The sequence below is a fragment of the Anolis carolinensis genome, chromosome 2 (assembly GCF_035594765.1).
Source record: "Anolis carolinensis isolate JA03-04 chromosome 2, rAnoCar3.1.pri, whole genome shotgun sequence".
Lineage (NCBI taxonomy): Eukaryota > Metazoa > Chordata > Lepidosauria > Squamata > Dactyloidae > Anolis > Anolis carolinensis.
The window spans coordinates 312,333,296-312,356,802 of record NC_085842.1 but is presented as its reverse complement, the minus strand read 5'-3'; the positions used below and the strand labels follow the sequence as shown (position 1 = coordinate 312,356,802).

At 39.7% G+C, this 23,507-nt stretch overlaps 1 protein-coding gene across 6 annotated transcripts in view; it reads left to right on the top strand.

Moving 5' to 3' along the window:
* The window catches only part of ctif (cap binding complex dependent translation initiation factor), a 177,515-nt gene that overhangs the window by 90,538 nt on the left and 63,470 nt on the right, over positions 1-23,507 (top strand). For all 6 annotated transcript variants that reach the window (XM_062972567.1, XM_008102767.3, XM_008102765.3 and 3 more), the window contains one exon: positions 9,477-9,553. In XM_062972567.1, coding sequence (XP_062828637.1) covers positions 9,477-9,553 — 77 coding nt within the window. The remainder of the gene's footprint in view (positions 1-9,476; positions 9,554-23,507) is intronic.

The following is a 23,507-nucleotide window of genomic DNA, read 5'->3' as shown; positions in this document are numbered from 1 at the left end:
ACATTAATTTAAAATGTATTGTCGAAGGCTTTCATGGCCGGAATCACTAGGTTGCTGTGAGTCTTTCGGGCAGAATGGCCATGTTCCAGATGCTTTCTCAGGAAACTTCAGGAGAGAAAGCTTCTGGAACATGGCCATACAGCCCAAAAGACGCACAGCAACCCATTAATTTAAAAGCCTCTAATGGAAAACTTTATAGCACTAGAACAGTAACCCTTATCCGGAAATACGGAATGCTCCAGAATCTGAAATTGTCCACATGGGTGGCTGAGATAGTGGAACTTTGGTTTCTGTCTAATGTTTCGTGCACAAAATTATTATAAAAATACAGTGCAAAATTACCATCAAGCTGTGTGTATTAGGTGTATGTTAAACATAAATGAATTTTGTGTTTGCACATGAGTCCCATCTTTAAGATGTCGTATTATGTTTGTATATTCCAATACAAATATTACAAAATCTGGAAAATCCAAAAATGCTTCTGGTTGTAAGCCTGTATATAAAGCAATCAGTTTCCAAATGCCACAGGAGGCATCCATCTAAGGTAAAGGTAAAAACTTTCCCCTGACATTAAGTCTAGTTGTGTCCGACTCTGTGGGGTGGTGTTCATCTCCATTTCTAAGCAGAAGATCCGGCGTTGTCTGTAGACGCCTCCCAGGTTATCTATGGATCAGTGTGAGTATGGTAGCTTAACTCTTCTCCAAAGAAAGGATTGCTCTCCTTCTCTGAGAAGAGTAGCAAAAGGACAGAGTTTAGTCCATCCCAAAAGGGAGGACCAACCCATCTTGGCATTGTTTTGAGGCTTTCTGAATACCTGGGCAGGGAAATGGTGGTGGTGACAATCAAGGGCAGTTGACTCCTCGATGCAACTCTGCTGCTTTCCCCTTTCCCTTCTCTAAGAATGACCCTTGACTTATCCATGAGTCATATCAAAATCCATAATTTTCGGCCCCAAAAACTGCCCTTGACTTATACATGAGAATGACCACATAATTATATGTGGTATATCATTGGACTTGGCACAATGTAGACTTGTGTTTGGCTTTGATGTGAGTCCAACTATCTTTTAGAGCCACTTTCCATAAATGATCTGACTTTGGATTTTTCAGTGTATTTGCTTTCTTGTTTACTTTATGTCCCCCCAACCACAAAAAGTTCAGGAGTTCTGAATACAAGAATTTTAACCTTTAGATTATCTTCAGGAAATTTAGAACAACATATAGGCATCTATTTTAGTTCAAGAGAACTGTATACTAACATATATGCACTCTGCACTGGCTGTATAATTAAATTCAGAACTTCTTTGTTTGTGTTTTAATAGTTCCATTCATGAATTTTGTACATGAATTTAGTCCTGTGTCTCACCTTAACTTACAGAGGAGGGTAGATTAGCCCTACATATATAATTAATATTAAATAAGCAATTATTTGATGTCTTCTAAACTTAGTTGTTTACATGAAATAATAATACCAGCAGCATCTTTCTGGCAAAATGAATATGCAGGTTGCCATTTGCCATAATTGCTGGATTTTTCATTTTCTTGTCTTATTGTTTTCTTGGCTTGTTCCTCAAAGTTTTTTCAGGATTTTCTGAGGAGATACAAGGTGTGTGTGTGTGTGTGTGTGATGCCTACTTTCTGGTTTCTCTGGTTGGGCGCAGACACGGTTGTCTTTATCTCTCCCTCCCGTCCCCCAACTCCGCAAGACCGAGATTAAAGCTATTTGTTCCGGCCCTGTGTAAATGAAAATGAAAAGCAAAGCATGGAGAACAAAATCCTCTCTGGGAAGTGCCACTTCAAGAGGTTAGAGGAAACGTGCATCTGGAACAAATATAACCCTCCCCGAACTTCCTCAATAACTCAGCCCCCGAAGCTGGCTTTTGCCAGACAAAAGGGAATGTGGTTTGCCATCGACTCTTTGAATGTGGCTCTGCTGTTCCCCCCCCCCACCCTCATCCAAACCCACAGAATGCATATTAACCTCCAGCTTTCCGTAGCTAGTGGGAGATCTTCCTTTGCTTTACTGGTGGCAGTGGAATGAGATGTGGGGTATGTGCTCCAATTACAGTTGCAGAGAGAGGTCTAGCGGGGTTTTCTGCTTCTCCCCTTCCATGCTAGAGATTATCTTGAACACTGTTTAGCAGAAGTCAGTAGCTTGGTCTTCTCGAGGCATAGCCAAGAGGCTTTGTCATCACCATCAATGCCATAAAAATAGTTTAGAGATTATTTTCTCTGTATGAATAAGGCACGGAATGTGGTCGTCTTAGTTGCAGTTTAGTGATGCACCAGCACTGTTTGACAGAGAAGGCTAAAGACCTTGTAAAAGTTCAAATGCCATGATTCCATAGTATTAAGCCATAGCAGTTCAGGTGCTGTCAAACTGCATTAATTCTACAGTGTAGATGCATGCTTAGTTCCAGATGACTGCCATGTTTTTATTTGTGTTGTACTTTGAAATGGTCATATGACTGGTCAAATAAATAAATTATTATCACAATTAATTCCAGATGAATATAAGATTGCCCTTCTATCATACATAAATTTACTCTAGGTAAAGGTAAAGGTTTTCCCCTGACATTAAGTCCAGTTGTGTCTGACTCTTGGGGTTGGTGCTCATCTCCATTTCTAAGCCAAAGAGCCGGTGTTGTCTGTAGACACCTCCAAGTTCATGTGGCTGACATGACTGCATGGAGTACCATTACTTTCCTGCCAGAGCGGTACCTATTGATCTACTCACATTTGCATTTTTTTCGAACTGCTAGGTTGGCAGAAGCTAGGGCTAACAATGGGAGCTCATCTCACTCCTCAGATCTGAATTGCCGACCTTTCGGTCAGCAAGTTCAGCTGCTCAGCGGTTTAATCCGCTGCACCTTCGGGGGGCCCAGATTTACCCTAAGTTCTGTTAAACTCAGAGTGGCTTATTTTTAAGGAGACACAGAGTCTGGGTTGGGCTCAAAGAAACCTTCTATCCCTTTCCAATTCTCTGCTGCTGGATCAGTTCAATTGCATGCATGGTTATGCTTCTGTAATTGTTGATTCTTCTTTTGTAATTGTGACCTCAAGTTTTTCTTTGTCCCTTTTCCTCCCCGGTCGCAGTGATTGTCTTGATGCCGTCCCATTTCTTTAAAAACAATATATATATATACATACATACACACACACACACACACACACACACACACACACATACACATACATACATACATACATACACACACACACACATACATACATACATACACACACACACACCCAATATTTTTCTGTATTTATTTCATTCTAGTTTTGCGAATGGGGCGGGTTCCCTAATCCTCGAGTCTGTTTTTAAATGTGACCCCTGCTAGAGGAAATGCATACAAATAAGCAATAAACCCAAACAAAATGAAAATAACATCAGTTAAAACAATTACAGTCACATCCACTTGTGAGGTATTGTTCCATTCCCAGCCGTAACATGGGAAAAGTATTCTGGATTTCCTAGATCAGATTGTAACGTGATTTTTGCAGAGACTGGCCGATTCTTGCCACAAACAGAGGTTTTCTTTTGTGAGTTATTTATACTCTTCCTAAAGCAGGGTTATGCAACTTCTGCCGTTTTGAGTACGCCAAGCAAAGTGCGGCAGTGGAAAGGGGGGCACATGGGACTACATCCTGGCGCCTGCATTTTGAATGAGCAAAGATTCAGGACTCACTGACATAATTTCTGTTCAACATCTAAAGATCACACACTATAGTGATTCTGGCAATGGATGCCAGAATGGGAGGAACGTGAGACAGTGTGATTGAGCTCCCCTCAAAATTTTCAGACACCAAGGATCAGGGACCACCAAGAGTCCTATGTTCTTGAGCTCTCCGTGGAACTCCAGAAAAGACATTTCTGCATTTAGAGCCATCTTTCCATTCACTTAATAGGATCTTATATTTCCCCCTATTTCCTTGATGTATCAGTGTTGTGCATTAAACAATTTATATTATTTCATGTATGTTTTGTCAATGTTTTCATGGTAGTCACTTTGTCAACTCCATCAGATGCTGACATCATTGCAATTCAACGTATTCTCTGTTTTTACCATTTTGCAAATGACCTACATTCAAGTATAGTCATCCCTCCACATGAGCGGATTTGACTTTGCAGTTTGGTTATTCACAATTTTGTTTAAAATTCTCTAGGAATCTCTAGAAGCTCCATTGTGGTTCTACATCAGTTTCCAATGGAGCCATGCTGCATAAGGCAGCTATGCCCAACACTGCACTCCAATGCAAGAACATTGGCAAAACATATTGCTTTCCAGACTCCCAGGGTATATTGTCCCCCTTACCAAATCCCAGGATTCCACAGAACGACTGGTGACAGTTAAAATAGAATCACAGTGGTATAATTATGTATTGTGAATGAGCCTCTGACATCTTATTGTCCTGTTGATGAACCCAGGGTGCAGAGAAAGCTTGGGAATCAAACCTGAACTGGGGAAAGTTACCTTTTTTTGTAATAGCATGGCCAACAGGTTTTTCTAGAACTTTTCCAAGCGGACCTCTTTCTGATCCCATGAACTAGAAACTTCATTCAATAATTTATCTCATCATGTGCCAACTCCACCCACCTTTCTCAGGTGTTTCTCATCTCTCATCAGAAATAAAGAAGGAATCCTGTCTTTTCTCACTTTCTGTCTACTCCCCCCCCCCCCCACTTTTGCTGAAGGCATTTATCTTTGGTTTCTATGCATCTCTGATTTCCTTTGGTCTGTACTGAAATAAAATGCTCCCAAGGTCCATCAAAAAGGCATCCTGTCCATCCTGTCCCATCCAACAAGATTGCAATGGCCCCTTTTACTTCATGTATTTTGTCATCAGCAAATGCATGACTTCTGTGGTAGACAGCTAGGTTTTAGAGCCTCTTGTGTTGTCGAAGGCTTTCATGGCCGGGATCACAGGGTTGTTGAATGTCTTTTGGGCTGTGTGGCCATGTTCCAGAAGTATTCTCTCCTGACGTTTCGCCCACATCTATGGCAGGCATCCTCAGAGGTACCTCACAACCTCTGAGGATGCCTGCCATAGATGTGGGCGAAACGTCAGGAGAGAACATGGAACTGTGTGGAACATGGCCACACAGCCCGAAAGACATACAACAACCCTTTAGAGCCTCTTGTTAGGCCACCATAGCTCAAGATATTTAGCAAGGAAAGTTTTTAAAGGACTGTTCTCAGTGCTACCTGATTGTCATCAGCCCAGTGAACCTTACCATTTGGAGTTCAGCTTGGCAGTTCAATTAGCATAGCCCAGCATGACAGATGTATTCTGTGTTACATGGATAGTCAGAGGCAGTATGGAATAGCAGTTAGCGTGTTGGTGTGTTGAATTGGTTCTTAGGAGTTCCACGATTTCATCTCCAAGCTTGGACCAATCTTGGATCACTGGAAATAATGATGAAATGGGCAGGAAGAGAACTATGTATGACACTTAATCTCATTTGATATCTCAACAAATATGTAACCAATACACAAACAAAAGTCCAGAGAGACATAAAAACTACAGCTTAGACCATAGACCATGGAGTTGGAGGAGTGCTCTCCTGAATTGTTGGACTTATGCCCAAACAGCTGAAACAGGCATGGTTCCCCACCCATACCTTTCCCAACTACAGTAGAGTCTCACTTACCCAACATTCGCTTATCCAACATTCTGGATTATCCAACGCATTTTTGTAGTCAATGTTTTCAATACATAGTGATTTTTTGGTGCTAAATTCGTAAATACAGTAATTACTACATAGCATTACTGCGTGTTGAACTACTTTTTCTGCCAAATTTGTTGTATAACATGTTTTGGTGCTTAATTTGTAAAATCATAATCTAATTTGATGTTTAATAGACTTTTCCTTGATCCCTCCTTATTATCCAACATATTCGCTTATCCAACGTTCTGCCAGACCGTTTATGTTGGATAAGTGAGACTCTACTGTATATCTCTTTAGAGTAGACTAAGAGATTTGCTGTTTGTCAGCTAATCTGTATTAATCTGGAGGTACCTTTTGCCGACTTTTGGCTTCCTGGGCATCCAATTTATGACTGAAAGTAGACTAAGCAGCCAGAATTGTTGTTGTTGTTGTTGTTGTTGTTAACTTTATATCCCACCTTTCTCCCTGTAAGACTCAGGTGGCTAACAATTTCCACATTAGACAAGTTTAAAAAGTGCAATGCAAAAGTTAAAAATGCTTAATTAGTAACAGTATGGTAAAAACAGAATTAAAATACAATAAATACACTAAAATGGCCTTTAAAACTCATAGTCCACCCGCATTCCACCCAACCTCCCCAAACCCTGTCACCTCTCAACTTAAGCATTTTATGTATTAGAATCCCAGCAGACTTTTTTAGACTGTTTATCATATGCATTTGTAAATAAACAAACACAAAATTGCAATTACCTGTCTGCCAATCCTGAGTCCTTTCACCTCAAAAATAGTTTCATGGCCTATGTTTACATTGTAAACCAACTGTTTTACTTACGTTGGGTCTATTTATTTATTTTTTTTGCAAACTAGATGCAAATCAGCATGCAATCTGTTTTCCCTTGTTCACACACAACCAAGAGAGACTGTTCTCATTGAAAACTGGGAGAATTTCCTAAGAGCCTCGTCTCCATAGAGTCCTTAGATCCTAGGGCTTAGATCTTAATATGAATTTTGTAGTAAATTGGTGGCAATAAATCATGAGCACAAATCTGTTAGCAACAATATGCAGTATAAACAGTGGACTCTGTAGAAAATGCTTCAGTTTTACTTCATAAAAAAAGAAAATCAGCCTGTTTAACAAGCCTTGCAAATACTGGTTTGCTATCAGTTAATGTTTGGTTTTTATACCTATTTTATACACCTGATTACCTGGAGTCATGTAAAAATTTCTTGGGCCAAAAGGGGTCATGAGTAGAAAACGGTAAAAAGCCCTGGTCTATGGCAACTTTGTGGTGTCTGGATAGGACAAGCAGTGGTTGACACCAACCAAGAATTACCTCCAAGCTGTCACCATTTGCAAGCCCATTTCAGATCATGGTTTGCAGTGGGATGTGAGCGGCTTTGCTCTAGCAGTGATTCATTCATTCTGTGGCAGGAAGGGCTCCCCTAAGGATGCTGAGAATGGATTGTTATGGATATCTAAAGAGTGGTTTTTACAGAGTTTCTTTTATGGCCGGCCTGGAAAGCACTGCGTTGCATAAATAAAAGACTTTTACTGCCTGCAGTGGTTGCGACAGCTTTGTAGTTCTAAGAAAATAAATAATACTTTGCAATTATTAGAGAGCGCCTCCTCTTCCAAGAACCACAGAGCTCTTTACACAAACTAATGAGGCCCCAAAACATCTCGGAGAGGGCTAGACATACCATAACACCCGTTCCCTGAGGCTCAAAGAGAACCATGCAGACAGAGAAATTCCAGCGCAGACGAATGCCTACGGGGCTAAACCGAGGCCTGAATCCATTTTCAAAGAGCCTGGAAACCCAACGGTGGACCTCTTAATTCTGTGACTGGGATAAATTTATGTCTGCCCAGCAGATTTGCATATATTGAATTTATATTCCCCCTCTCTCTTTCTACCCCTTCATCTCTCCTTGGTAGATTGTCATTGTGGAGACTCGGAGAGATTGGCATGGAAAGTTGGAAGTACAAAAAATTGTATGGGACAGGAGCCAAGGTCTGAAAAGCATAGGGAGGAGATTGGAGATTTATTACGTAAAAGCAGCCAGTACATTTGGGAGGCACAAATACTGACACCAAACCACTACAGTACTGGCAACTGTTATTTAGTCTTAACGGAGGAATTTACTTTCCCCTCATGTTAACATTCTGCTTCATTGCCTTCTTCTGGAAGCACTTCGTCAGGGTTTGGGTAGACTCACAGGACAGTATCTCTTGTGCAGGGCTGCCAGTGTGCATTTTCCGTTAAAAGGCCACAAGAGATCTTTTATGTCTCTCCTTTCCCTGTCATCTTAGGCAACACTAATTTTAATCACAGGTATAACTCTGTTAATGAAATAGATATGTTCCAAGCCAGTACTTCTTTAACAGAAATTGGTACCAGAGACAGAAATGACATGGAATGACATTTTCATATCAGCTGAAAAGATATGCTGCAAATACCTAAAGATGTCAGTGCAGAGGATGAGTGCATAACAACCATAACAATAATAATTTGTTGTTTTTTCTTGTGCTTTTGAATCCTTTATGTAATTCCCCTTCTTTAATTTCAGCATGGAAATTTCAGAATGTTTTATAATGGACATTGTGCCACAGACAAATAAATTCTGTTGACTAATAGTATGCACATGTCAAATGAAACAACCAGGTTGCATAGATGAACAAAAGCATGTTTATCCTTCTGGAGAACATTTAGACTCTTCTTTGCAAATGCAAGCAGAGGTGTTTTGTTTTACTTTCACCAGCCTCTACATTTCATATGATTTCTATTTTGGTGCCCAAACTTAATAGATCCATGGATTGTTGCTATATTTTTTAACAAAATGGAAGTATCTGGTGAGGCAAGTCCCTCCACTCCCTCATTTTAATGATGGCCTGACTTACATTGCTATATACAGTAGAGTCTCACTTATCCAACATAAACGGGCCGGCAGAATGTTGGATAAGCGAATATGTTGGATAACAAGGAGAGATTAAGGAGAAGCCTATTAAACACCAAATTAAGTTATGATTTTACAAATTAAGCACCAAAACATAATGTTAAACAACAAATTTGACAGAAAAAGTAGTTCAATATGCAGTAATACTATGTAGTAATTATTGTATTTACAAATTTAGCACCAAAATATCACGATATATTGAAAACATTGACTACAAAAATGCGTTGGATAATCCAGAACATTGGATAAGCGAATGTTGGATAAGTGAGACTCTACTGTAATGCAATTTGAAACTCATATAATGCAGTCCAAACCCAACTTTCAACCACAACAATCCCTCCCAACATGAGAGAGGATGGATGCCAGTGAAAGCAGAAAAAAGAGTGCACAAAGTTATGTCCAGCCCTGTTATTATGATTGGATAACTGTGAATGAAAGTTGGAATTTGGAAAGTGAGAGAGGATAGGTCTCTTCATCACATTTTACATTATCTTGTCCTGCTCCAAGATGTATAAATGATCAATGTTACAGAAGACCTTTCCCTGGTCCAATTTGATCACACTGTTAAATCAGCATCAACACCACTATATTATCATCATCACCATCATCACAACAAAGTTGAATGTGTTAACAGTATAATTCTGTCTCAAGTCAGAGCTCATTTGTTTTACAATTCAAAGATATCAATAATTGAAATAGATGGTTCATCTGAGACAATATTTTGGTTGGTTATGAGTTTGTAGGAGCCAAGAAGTTCCACTTGTTCTATATATTAAGGCATATGTTCTGTGCCTCCTCTTTCAAATTAATGACTTACTTACCTTCCCCTTCTTCTTTTTCTGCACCAGGGCTATCAGCCGTTGCCACATGAAGCTGAAATTGCACACACCAAAAAGTTATTCAGGAGAAGAAGGAATGACCGGAGGTAGGAGAAAGACCTCCCCACTCCCAAATCATAAATGAGTGATTGTGTGTGTAAACATGTTCATGCTTGTTTATGTATGTGTTTCATGACTTAAATCAGAATTTGAAATGAAACCTCATATGCCAATTTGATACAATTGAACTATGGAATTATTAGGATTGCTTCGGTCCACACTGTAGGGAGTAACTGATAAAATAAGAATATTTTCACTTGATTGTAAAAACAGAGCAAGAAGGGAATAATAATAATAATAATAATAATAATAATAATAATAATAATACATCACACAGTCCTAAACGTTTGGGAAGTCTTTGACTTGTGATTTTGTGATACGAAATCCAGCATATGTATCTCGTTGGCTGTGTCACACTGTGTAATTGTGTCAATAATAATAGTGATAATAATAATAATAATAATAATAATAATAATAATAATAATAATAAAATCTTTATTTGTATCCCGCTTTTCTCCCACAAAGGGACCCAAAGCGGCTTACAAGATATTAAAAGCATTACAAGTCCAAAACAATCAGCATATACAACACATAAAACCATCTATAAAATAAAACATAAATAAGCTGTAACGTTTATTGTCATTGTACATTATACAACAAAATTTAATGCCATCCCCAATGCACATTATATATTTATTTATTATTTACTGTATTTATATGCCGCTTTTCTCACCCCTGTGGGGGGATTCAAGTGGTTTACAACATAATAATGGCAAAATTCAATGCCAAACATACATGTAAACCAAATCATATATCTAATCAAGAAACATATTACTGTGTATTTATTGATTAGATATATGATATATGTAGAATTACAAAACAAAACGCCCATCCTTCCACATTCTACTCACTATTGCACAGCCCCTAATGCCACATCAGTGTGAAACCATAGAGTTCAATGTAGGTACCACTCTAGGATAAAAGCTATCAATCTATTTGCCCTCATTTTTATTTTTCTATACCAGTGGTTCCCAACTTTTGGGTTTCTAGATGTTTTGGACTTTAGCTCCCACAGTTCCTAACAGCTGGTAAGCTGGCTGGGATTTCTGGGAGTTGAAGTCCAAAATACCTGGAGGCCCAAAGGTTGGGAACCACTGGTCTGTGCTCATTTATACTGTTTTTCCTAAAATTGTACAAACTCATGAACAGTTTGGCAATATGTTCTAAAATATGTGTGTTTCTATCCTTTAAATTTCATGGCATTGTTTAAGGGGGAGTATAGTTGCTATATAAAATTCAGATGTTTATCTGAAAAGAGAATACAACCCTAACTTCTCTGAAATGAAGTTGCAAAGTCTGGAATTGGCCACCAGATAATACCGGAGAAGGTGATGGGACAGAAAGAAGCCTCTCTCCTGAAGATCTTACAGCTCAAACAAGCTCATATAGGAAGATACGTGCCTTCAAATAGCTTGGGCATTAGCCATCTAGGTTTTTCAATACAATTCTGTGGTACACCAATATATGGGGTATAATATTATCCATGTTTTCGGATATTCGTGGGGGTGGAGAGTTTGGATACAGAAACTTTACTGTAATGCACACTGCCATCTAAAGAGAAGAGATGGTTTAATACCATTAAATACAGAATGACCCGCTTGAGCTACTAATAAATAGCCCTGAGCCATTTGCAGTAAGATCAAGGTATATTGGAAATACATAGAAGTCTTCCCTAAAATCTTAAAAAGCTGCTGAGCTAGATGAAATTGTGATGTGTATTGGTATATAGCGCCCTTCCCATAAATAGCATAGTAACTTTTGCAGGCTGGAATAAAAAAGAGTAATAGGAACCAGTTGTTGAATTGTGACAGATTGTGGATAGTCATGACTTATATGAACTTGATCCATATAGGAAAAGTAAAGAACCAAGGTCATTCATTTGGTCTCCCCCCCCCCCTTTTTTGGTAATTCTCAACACTAAACAATACTTGTTCGTTAAATAACAGGATTACAAATACGTTCCTAATTTTCCAGTCCAGTATTAGCCAGGTGGCTTTCCTACTGTTTGCTTGGCTTTACACTTAAATGGTCAAGTAAATCGAGCCTGATATTTTTGTTTTTGTTCTGTTAGTGGTTTTGTTTCTTTTTTTAACCCTTATAATTTTTTTTAATTAACTTCACATTTTGAGGAAATGACACCCTCCTTTCCTCTAAATCCCTGGAGTTAGCCATTAATAAATATGCAAAGCTTGTTTGGTTTTTCCTTTTCATATTTTGGAAACAGACAGAGCAATTTTGCAAATTGCTACTGACCTACTTCATACACTTTTGAAAAGAGGGCTGCCTGAGGTAGAGAGTTTTTCACTTCAGTGGTTGCAAGTCTATGCAGCAGAAGTAAGCAAAATGTGGACCTCCTAAGGCTGGTTTTTTTTTCACATCCCTTGACTTTTTCAAGATTCTGCAGATTTTTTTTGCTTCCTGTGGCCCCAATTAAAAACTTCCAGAAGAAAGTATTAAGCTTTTAAACAGTTTGGGCATCCAATTCATTCTTTAACATTAAAAGAAATCCTGCAAAACCTGCAAAGTAGTGGATTTTTTGGGGAGGAGCATGATAGCATTTTTGGCAGTCCATGTGGCCGCCAGAAAAGCTGAAGTCAGGACATTGGTGCAGTGTTTGCCATTGTCCACCTATCTATGAGCTCTGTATGACCCTCTTATCCGCAGACTCAATATCCACATTGCACTGACCCACGCTCCAAAAAATATTTCCCAATAAATTTCGCCTGCCATAGATGTGGGCGAAACGTCAAGAGAGAATACTTCTGGAACATGGCCATACAGCCCGGAAAACACACAACAACCCTGTGATTCTGTCCATGAAAGCCTTCGACAACACATTTCCCAATACATGTTTTTGAGGTTCTCTATATATTTCATACTATTGTATGGTATGCTTCAGTTTCAAGTATCTATGGCAGCATATCCTTTGCAGATAACAGGAGTTGTGTCTCAATGGGATGTCTTGACTGTGTTGCATTGCATGGCAATAGGCTGGACAATCCGTTATCCTCCAATTGTAGTTTTGCATAGTCTTTAGCCTTCCCTACAAAATAATGCTCATCAAACTACAGCACCCACAATCCCATAGCATTGAGCTATGACAGTCTTGTCAAATGGAATTAATCCTACAGTGTAGAACCACTCCAAGGCAGTCCTCAGCACAAGTAAAGTGGCGAAGAGAGCTCTTGTTAACTCCACTCCCATTCCGCTTCCCATTGTTGTTGGTTTTTACAGTCCCTTGTGGACTTTAAACCACCTGCTCTGATTAGCTCCCATAATTAAGCTGCCTTTCCTCTTGTGGCTATTGCTCTTTGTGCGGTGTTTTCAGTAGGCACACCACGAGTGGCATTGTTCCAGACATCTTTCTGAAGCACATCTCAGTCTTGATTTACATTTCAGCAAGACATAAAGGAAACCTTCATGATTGAAGGATTTTTCAATGTGTCACAACATGCAGGAGAAAGAAACGTTAGGAGTTTTACATATGCAGTCAGTCCTCTACATTCACTGAAAACGCAATGGCAAACCCTCTTTCAACATATCTTATCAAGGAAAACTTTTGGTAGGTTTGCCATAGGATCACCATACGTTGGGAATGATTTGAAAGCACACAACAACAAAAGCTAAGGAGGAATGTTGCTCAAAGCTGGCACAATATTCAAGTCAGAACTGAATGCCATTGCAGCTGGGTATCTGTACACCAGGTTCATTTGACATGATAGCATTTCCTTCAGTAGCTAACCATTGTAATCAAATTCTGCCTTGGTTGGGAACAGAAAAGACAGTGATTCCCAAGCTCTACTTCTCCAAGTGTTTTGGACCTCAACTCCCAGAAGCCCCAGCTGCCTTGGCCAATGATCAAGGATTCTGGGAGCTGAAGTACCAAACACTTTTGGCCTTCCAAGGTTTGGAGACATGGATCTGAAGTCTGCTGTAGTTCTATGCAAACATTCATCTTGCATATGTGAAGATTAAAATAATAGGCAAGTTCAAGAATGCGGTCACATTTAAAAATGCTCCTGCATTGCAGTGTGCTGTGAGTTTATAGCCACATTCACCTGAAAGCACTCTGTAACCCTGGGGTCACCAAACTAAGGCCCGTGGGCCAGATGTAGCCCTCCAAGGTCATTTACCTGGCCCCTGTCCTAAACTTTAGACTTAGGGTTGATCTAAGTCTGAAACGACTTGAAGGCACACAGCAACAATCCTAATTTTGGACTATTTCATCATAGTCCGGCCCCCAGCAGTTTGAGGACCCCTGCTGTAACCTCCTTTGCAAAGAAGAGCTTACCTTCATGAACACATTTGGCTGAGCTTGCTTACAATCTCCAGCTGCCCTCCATGTGCAATGCACAAACATGTGCAGATGTTCAACATAGGAGTTGGACATGGGAATATTTGTTATTTACCTTAATTATATCCCGCCTTTCTCTACACCGAAGGGTTCTCAAGGTGTCTTACAAATGGCACTATACATTTCCTCAAACAAAAAAAGCATGAGATAAAATTAGGTTAAAATTGAAAACATACAAAAAGCATAGTTAAAACACATTCCAATAATAAGCCACGTCATCCAAAACAAGGTCTAAGATGTTGTGTATCAATTGCACAATTTCCGGTTAAAATTATAGCACTGCGCTATTTTTCAAAGTCCTGCTCCCAAAGCCAGGTCTTCACTCTTCTTCTAAAGGCTAGGAGGGAGGGGGCTGATCTAATATTGCTAGGGAGGGAGTTCCACAGCTGAGGGGCCACCACTAAGAAGGCCCTGTCTCTCGCACTTGCGAAGAGGATGGGTTCGAGAGGAGAGCCTCTCCAAATGATGCCCCCTCGATTGCCACACATTTAATCCTCACAAGTACAATCCTAGTATAGAGCTGTGTCTTGAAATTTTCCTGCAAGCCTTTTCCAGTGATCACTCCAAACCGGACATAAAGAAGTGGCAAAGCATTGTAATTTTATTTATTTATTTATTTATTTACATCGCTTTTACCTTGCCCTTCTCACCCGGAGGGACTCAGGGCGGCTTACAACAGTCGGCAATTATATTACCCAAAATACATTCAATAAAACAGTAACAGAATCCATAAACAATAAAATAGTACCGCATTAATTAAAACTCTAATTAAATTCTATTAACCGTGAATTATAAAATTTAAAATGCGTATATAGTTAATGTATGGAGATGGAACAGCTTCAGGTTTGCGGGTGGGAGTTGTGGTAATCTCTGAGTGGTTAGGCTCAATTTAACCCTCTCTGGGGGAGATTCCACAAAAAGTCAGCAGAGTAGCAAAAGCAAAGCTTTCAAATGCAGCAGTTACTTACACGGGGTGAGCAAAAGAAACCTTTGTCTATTTAGGATTGCAATGGACTACAGAGTCTCAGTAAAAGTTCAAAAAGTATTTATTCAGGTAAAAAGAACTCCATTGTAGATAGAAAGGCTTGGGAGCTGTCTAGTCTACTCTAGACTGGTTTCTAAGGGAAAATAAGAAAGGAAAAATAACAAACATCTAAATATCTTGCCCGCTAGAAGAACAAAGGGAGAAGAGAGAACCAAAATGGTTCCAACCTCATGGTCCAGTTTATTGGGGCCATAAAAGACATTCTGACCAATGGGAAGTTAGTGTCCCTAGAGATTCACATTTCTACTAACTTCAAAGTAAGGGATGTGACGTAAACAGGATAGAGTGAAACACAGTAAAGCCTGTCTAGGCATGCTTTGGAAACAGGGAAAGGATTCCCTCAATCTAACTTTATCGTCTATCTAACTACATCTAGACTTGAGTAGTCCAGGATGGTTCCCAGCAGGAGTAAGCTTTTGGCTTCCTGTGCCCTTTTTTGCATCCCAGTGGGAGATTTCAGAGACTGGTAATGAAGAGTTTATAGCAGTGAGGTGGATGGTGTTTACTTGCACCTCCACTCTCTTGCATTTTCTCTATCAGATTTTCTCCTAGAATACAGCAATGGCAATTTACGCTAGATGGAAGTATTTGGTAGTTGCTGGGCAACCCTCAAACACTCTCAACACACTGGAAGAGACAGTGAAGTCATTGTGAACTACTTTCCTCCTCCTTGATTCTGAACTGGCAGTACAGTTTGGTTAGAATCAGCGTTCTCAGATCAGATGGTTCAAAAAAACGAGAGATACTCGGGAGTGTGAAACAAGGGGCAGCTATTATATTCTAAAGATGCATGAAGGATTGCCATTGTGCTCGGCAGAATCTTTACAGGAAGAAATGAACAGAGGAAGTTACAAACACGAGAAGAGGAACTCTTTCGCCTGCCAAGTACGGACCTCACACAGATAAGTGACCTAAGAAGTCACTGACTTTACAATGGCAAGTCTGCTGGGTTTAAACTTGAAGAGATACAGGATTTTATATGCAGTATTTTCCCAAAAAGTCTGGATGACTTTTGATGCATGAGGTTTTTTTAAAAAAAAAAAAAAAAAAGAGGAAAGAGTGGATTTTACTTTGCAAGAACGAATAGCATCATAGATTCTTGTCAAGTTGTTTCTCACCATTCTGAGTTTATGGATCATGAATTCAGCGTAACAGCAACTGTATTTTCTTCGGTAGCTTCAACATGTATATATTCACAGATGACTTCATGCCTTTCAAGAACAATTATCCGTGCCATTAACTCATAACATCAGGATAATCCAAAGAGCAGACAGCTAGCAAACATCCGCATTTAACTATAAGTAACCGTGGCAGCAGACTGACATTTTCAAGTGGCAGAAATGATTTCAGCATACGTCTTGGCAGTCAGAGACGGTCATAATTTGGACAGCGGATGTGTGTCAAATCCACTTCCATCATTCTTCCAGGAAAGATATGAAGAAATAGCAAGATTCTCACAGCAAATATTATGGATGTGAATGCAGTATCTGGGCCGTAGCAAGTTTTTTCCCTTGGGTTTCCTATTGGGTAAAACAAGGGATGAATAGAACTGAGATTGATTGACTGGGTTTACATCACACCTTGAAAACTGTTTTTCTTGAATACAGCCACATCGCCAGCATGATTAATGATGCAAATGAGTTTTTCAAAGCTCTCCTGATTAGTCAGTCTTTGTCTTCAAGGGCTAAAAGGGACTTAGGAAGCAGAAGCAGAATTGCAGAACAGGGACTGATGTATAAGAAACATTTCAGGGTTGTGAAAAACTCCAGTAATTGTTAGCAGCAGGGTTTTTGTCTTGTCTTAGCTACCCTGTTTTCCCCAAAATAAGACAGGATCTTATATTAATTTTTCCTCCAAAAGATGCGTTAGGGCTTGTTTTGGGGGGCAATCTTATTTTTCCAAATTGACTTTTTAAATGAACTATATCTAGGGCTTATTTTTGATATAGAGCTTATATTTTGAGCTTCCTCAGAAATGCTGAAAAATCATGATAGGTCTTATTTTCAGGGTAGGTCTTATTTTGGGGGAAACAGGGTAGACACAGAAGATAGTTTCTGCTGGCTACTTCCTCCCTGGAAGAAGAGACACGATTGCATTAGAAACCATTCACAACTCCTTGCTTTTTAGAGTAGGGACTCCTGTTCCTGAAAGTGTCGCTGATATTTCCCTCTTGCTTCTCCATCATGCTGGTTGGGAGAGATCTGGTTGTGGCCATCTAAAAACATGACTTTCTTAAACTCAGTACCATTGACCTTTTTTGTGAAGATGAGATACTAATCTGTTGTGGAGTTAGAATCACATTGGGATTTAAAAAAACACATGGTTCTTCATTGTTCTTCTCTCTCCGCCCCCTGTTTTTTCACAAAGTACAGCTGACTCAGCTACCTGGCATCAAATACCAGGATGGGTCACAGAAGACCTATTGAGTGGCTTTTCCAATGGGTGTAACATTTCATGCTTTTACACCTACACTCTGAAACATCACTTCAGGTCAGTTCCCTCCACAATGCTAAATTACTTAGGACTTAGGACTTTCTACTTACTTGGTAATGTAGAGGGGAAGAACTTTCTCATCAAAATTAGTGCTGTAGTAATTGACTCCATTTGAGAGAGTTTTTTTTTTTCATGTGAGGAGCAACATGAGAAACTACAAGTCTCTTCTGGTGTGAAAGAATTGGCCGTCTACGAGGATGTTGCCCGGGAATACCCGGGTGATGTTTCACCACCCTTGTGGGAGGCTTCTCTCATGGGGAGCTGGAGCTGACAGAGGGAGCTCACCTGCTCTCCCCGGATTTGAACCACCGACCTGCCGGTGAGAGTAAGATGGCCATGTATACAGTCCAAAAGTGAAGCAGTTGACTTCTGTTTGTGTGCATGAGGGGTTTTTGTGGTCTTGGCAAGATAAGACTGTAACTGTGGATTGGCTTACTACTTGCATTATACTCCTGGTTGCAACTGACAGTTTGTTCTAGAGCAATGAATGAGTAGATAGTAACCTTGCTTCCTCTAGTGATACTGTGACATTAAATACTTACCCTTTGTTTGCTATAATTCTTAGGGTCTATGTAAGTAAATGAATGCTTTAGCAATTCAGCCATCTTCAAGCCTGTGTGTTCGGTTATAGCAGTGGTTCCCAGCCTTTTTTTGACCAGGGACCACTTGACCGGAGACCACTTTGACCAGGGACCACTCTTCAACATTAGTATCAAAAGGGTTACAAATCAATTTTTGGTCAACTTTAGATTTCGTTTGGTTATTTGGTGTGCTGATTCAGAAAACTGCATTGGATAGACCACATCAGCTCTCGTTTCTGATACAGAACATAATATATACCATCCAGTAGTCGCCATCTGCTTGTCCACAGAAAAGCATATTTAATGATCTGGACCTGATGTGGTCTAGCTAATGCAATTTTCTGAATCGGCACCCCAAATAATCCCAGGAAATGACCTAAAAATGAAGACACCAAGGTACCCCCACTTCCAGGTGCCACATGGAACAGCTCTGCTCAGGGAGGGAGGAGGGGAAGCAGCAGTCAGGAGGCTTGTTGTCATGCCTTTCATGGGTAGTCAACCTCTCCCCTCCCAACATCCCTGTTGCCTCGGCACTATGAGAGAGTTTTGTGAGACCAGTAGATCTTGTTGCAACAGTGTAGTAACAATGAGACCGCATATCATATTTTAGTTCTTTGGGACCACTGGTGGTTCACAGACCACAGGTTGAGACCCACTGAGCTATAGCTTCCATCACCAAATTATAAATACTGTTGTGCAAGGAGTTGGACTAGATTGCCTTTCTCATCTCTTCCAACTCTATGATTGAACATCTGGAAGGCACTAGGTCGGAGAAATTATAGTATATGTGGAATAACCAGTAGGTCTTAATATCTAACTTCAGCAATGACAAAAAAGAATATTTGGCTTTCATGATCAATGTTTACTTGAAGAATTCCCCCTAGTGAGAGTGGTACTATTACTTCTTTTGATTGAAGTACTAGACTATTGATTACTAAGCATATTCTTGGCCAGTTGATCACATCTCTTTTCTCGTTCCCAACCAGCATCATACTACATCCCTACAACTCCCTCCACCATTCTCATGGTTATCCATTCATCTTAGCTTTAGGGAACATCTTTCCACCCCAATGATCCTTGCGTCATTTCATTACCATAGGTTTTGCATTTCTTTCGCTATTTACACACAGAGATATAAATATCTGTTCCTAGGGACTTCACTCCATGCACCAGAGGAAGTAGACTTAGTCTATGAAAACGTAGTCTACCAACTTTGTTCTCTCCATGTCAAAAGTGCTATAAAACCCCTTTGTATAGCAAACTAAGTAGCTGATATAGAATACCTGAACCCAAGGTCTGAGGATAACAACCCTTGTCAGAAATAAATACCATGCAGGAGACAACCTGTGTAAAGCATGGTCTCCCTTGGGCCAGATAAATATCCTGTGCCCAAAGTTATGGGATTGGAGGGATGACATAAATATTCTATCTACCAAGGTGTTGACGGAAGCATTTTAGAAGCAGATATTTGTCTATCCCATTTTGAATGCCTGCAGATAATGCTCCCTGTGGTGAATTGTGCTTCTCTTTCTCGCACACACCATTCATATCAGTTTTCTCTATTGGCATACCCAAGGGTGCAGCGTGAGTTCAAGGTTTATTCATTGAAGAACATGACCCACATAAAGTAGATGAATCACAGGAGACAGGGAGGAAGAATTCAGGATGAATACATTTCTGTCTCTCTGTGTGGTTTAAAACTGGATTCTGCCAGTATATAAAAAAGAAAGAAAATTTAGTTGAAAAATTAATCAGTCTGCACAGTGAGCATGTTAGCATGAAATGTTCCCTCCATAGAGCGGCTACAGCTGAGAATGATTTAAGGCGTCCTCTGTATGAGCCAATGGTTTTCTTCTTTGGAAACCAGAAAGATACTGCTGTAAAGCTGTACCAAGCAAAAGATTGATATAGGAAGCATTTGGCAGTCACATCTTGACTTGAGACTCTTGTTGCATTACACTGTAGAAGTAATACTATTTGACACTACTTTTAACTGCTGTGTCTCAGTGCCATGGAATGATGGAAGGTTTAGTTTTACAAGGTCTCTATCCTCCCTGCCAAAGAGTGCTGCTAGTGCCTCACCAAACTACAAATCCCAGGATGCCGTTGCGGATTAATCAGAAACTTTCTCCAGGATTGAGAATAACCAGCCAAACATTTGGATGCAAGTTTCTGGTGATAGATATGTGCTGCAGAAATAGTTTACAGTGAGCTCACTGGAAGTCCTCAGCACATGCTCCTGAACTTGATGTGCGTTTTATGAAAAACCACAAATCAAAAGCAACCATATGCTGTGGAAAACAGATTAGTTCATCCTTCCTGAAAACCCCCTGAACCAGCTCACTGTGGCCAATGCTGGAGCAGCCATTGTTTGTTGACTGAAAGAAGTCCTGCCCGCTACAAATGTTTTATGGGGAATGAAAAGGATTGCTTATTGCCCTGGGTTAAAGATTCACAGAGATGTAAATAAAAACAGCTGTAACGAGGGAAAAAATATGGGAGGGCCAGGGAAATAGTTCAGATGCATGCACTATTTAGAACCGTAAAATCTGGGGGAATGAAAGAAGACCAGGGTTGCGATCGTGTGGGGCTCCAGCTGGGATTATGGGAGCGAGTGGGTGGGAGGCTGAGTGGCACAGTTTTAAAGTAAATTTAGCTGCTGCCTTGTTATTTGATCTTGGGAGCACTTGGTGGGCTTGTGAACTTTCCATTGATTGCGAGGAATACAAAAACATGAGCCAGTGGCAAGCAAAGCAATAACATCACTATTTTATACACAGTTCATCTCATTAAAGAAGCAAGAACATGCAGATATAAGGAAGTGGGGAAAATCAAAACAGACAATTCCATCACAGATTTTTTTTCCCTTTTGACTTTGAAGCCTGTACCTTTTAGTACTCTTTTCCTCTTATAAGTTGTGTAGAAAAGCAGTGGAGTTTTATAATGTATTAAAGCAAATTCTGTGCCCGCAGACCTATTCATCTTTGCTTCTTTTCAGAACTAAGTCCCATTAAGTGACTATAGGCCTGGAGTCTTAAAATGTTGGAGACTATGGCTCCATCAGTTCAAAACTGCATTATATGGTCATTATATGGTTTAATTGCATTGAACTTCATTATATGAGACTACACCAACCATATGATGCTTTATTCACAATTCATCTCATTAAAAAAGCAAGAACATGCAGATATAAGGAGGTGCATTGGACTGCATTATATATGTGTCTACATTGATCATATAATATAGTTTTAAATTGCATTATATGGCAGTGTAGATGTGTTTAAATACTGTGTTTTTGTAAGGTAATAAAACAATTCATAAGCAAATGTCTGCATATATACAGTAGAGTCTCACTTATCCAACGGGCCGGCAGAATGTTGAATAAGCGAATATGTTGGAAAATAAGGAGGCATTGAGGCAAAGCCTATTAAACATCAAATTAGGTTATTTTTACAAATTAAGCACCAAAACATCATGTTATGCAACAAATTTGACAGAAAAAGTAGTTCAATACGCAGTAATGCTGTGTAGTAATTACTATATTTACGAATTTAGCACCAAAATATCACGATGTATTGAAAACATTGACTACAAAAATGCGTTGGATAATCCAGAACGTTGGATAAGCGAGTGTTGGATAAATGAGACTCTACTGTATGTGTATTTGTATTTTAGTCTGGTGAAGGAGGTCCATTGCTTTTATCACCTTCTGAAAAGTCTCCATGATCCAAGGAAGTTTAAGAACTAATGGTAGAGAAATACAATATACTAGGAAATCTACACCAGTCTGCCTGAGTTGATGTTGACAATATTTCTTATGCATAGAAACAAGCAATGTAAAGAAAGGATATTACTTTGGCTACGGTCCACAAATGGTGGATTTTGCAACAGTCTTTGAATGCAATGGAATAAAACAATTTGTAGGCAAACGTCTGCATATACATGTTTATTTGCATAGCTTTCATCAGCTCAAATATCTGGAGGACACCGAATATATCTCCTTTTGTTGCCACTCTCAGAAGTCATGTAGCAAAGGAGCTGGTAGCCCATCGATGCTAGCTGTAGCATGTTCTGTGGATATGCGGTACATTTTTAAAGGATTATTGGTACAGTTGGCAAAGCAACGGTGCACTCAAATTGCTCACATAAACTCAGACATGGGGATGATTCCTACCTGTGATAAATCTGTTCCAGTGTAATCCAAGACCCTCAGACAGCACCGTCCAACTGAGACACACTCCCCCACCTGTTTTTCCAACCAGTTTTCTGTAAGACGATTCAGTTCTCATAAAGTCAGTCAACCATTTTTAAACCTAAGCGTGAATTCCTTCCGTTACCACAGAGCACAGGTCGGCTCTTCCTCCATTTAGCCAAACACAAGGGTTCAGTCTTGACGGTTAAGAGCCAGTTGGCCACAGAAAGGAGGTCTGACCTCCTCCGACTGCCAAGGAATACAGTTTGATGGACAGGATTGGTTTGGCAAACAACCCTGGGGGACAGTTTTAGCCACTGACCAGCTTAGGGTAATGGCCACTTCCTCCAGTAAAGCACATTTTAAGCATGTCAGCGCAAATTTGTTCCTTGTGAAGTAAAATAAATATCTGTGCAAAAGAAAATAAAAGTAAGAAAGAGAGTTTAAAATAGCACACATTAATTTTGAGGAGGGGGAGAGATGATTTAGAGATTAAGAATAGGGATCATTGCAACCAACGTCAGAAAAATGGTGGCTGATTCTTACAGTTAACTGTAAAGTCATTAGTCTACTAACATTAGAACTAACATTGTGTGCTGTGGTAGAAATGGCCCTTTTTCTTTATATTGCTTCATTTACATATGGATGGGTTTATTACATTGGAAATTGATTTACTTCAATGGAACCAAAATGTACAGTGAGTGCTTGTTACTTGGATTGACCCACATACAGTGATATCTTGACTTAAGAATGTAATTCATTCTGTGACCATGCTCTTAAGTGAAAACATGCTTATCTCAGATTTCCTATTGAAGATGCTATTAATCCATTCTGCCCTCCCAAAAACCACCCCATTTTTGTTATGTGTTTTTAAATAAGAAAATATACTTTATGAATAACAATTAATGTATAAGATGTTCAGAGATAGTCAGTGCTTGGTTCCATCCAGCCACTGTGGCAAGGAAGCACATTTGAGGCAACAAAATGTGTATTGGTCAGTGTAACAGAAAGATAAAAGCATCATTTTCTTCATACTATACAGTATGTACAGCACTAATTCCAGTACCCTTCCTTTCTTGTTTTTTTCTCCCCCTCACTCTCTTCTTGGAGCAAAACATACAGTACAAGAAATGAAGAAAAAAAAAACAAAAAAAAACAACAAAGTGATCTAACTCAAACTTCCTTAGTGGATAGCAATCTCCCAAAGCAGAGAAGAACACTGGCAAGCAGGCAAAGGCAAGCAGGCTGAGGCACTGAATCACGGGGTACAATGGCT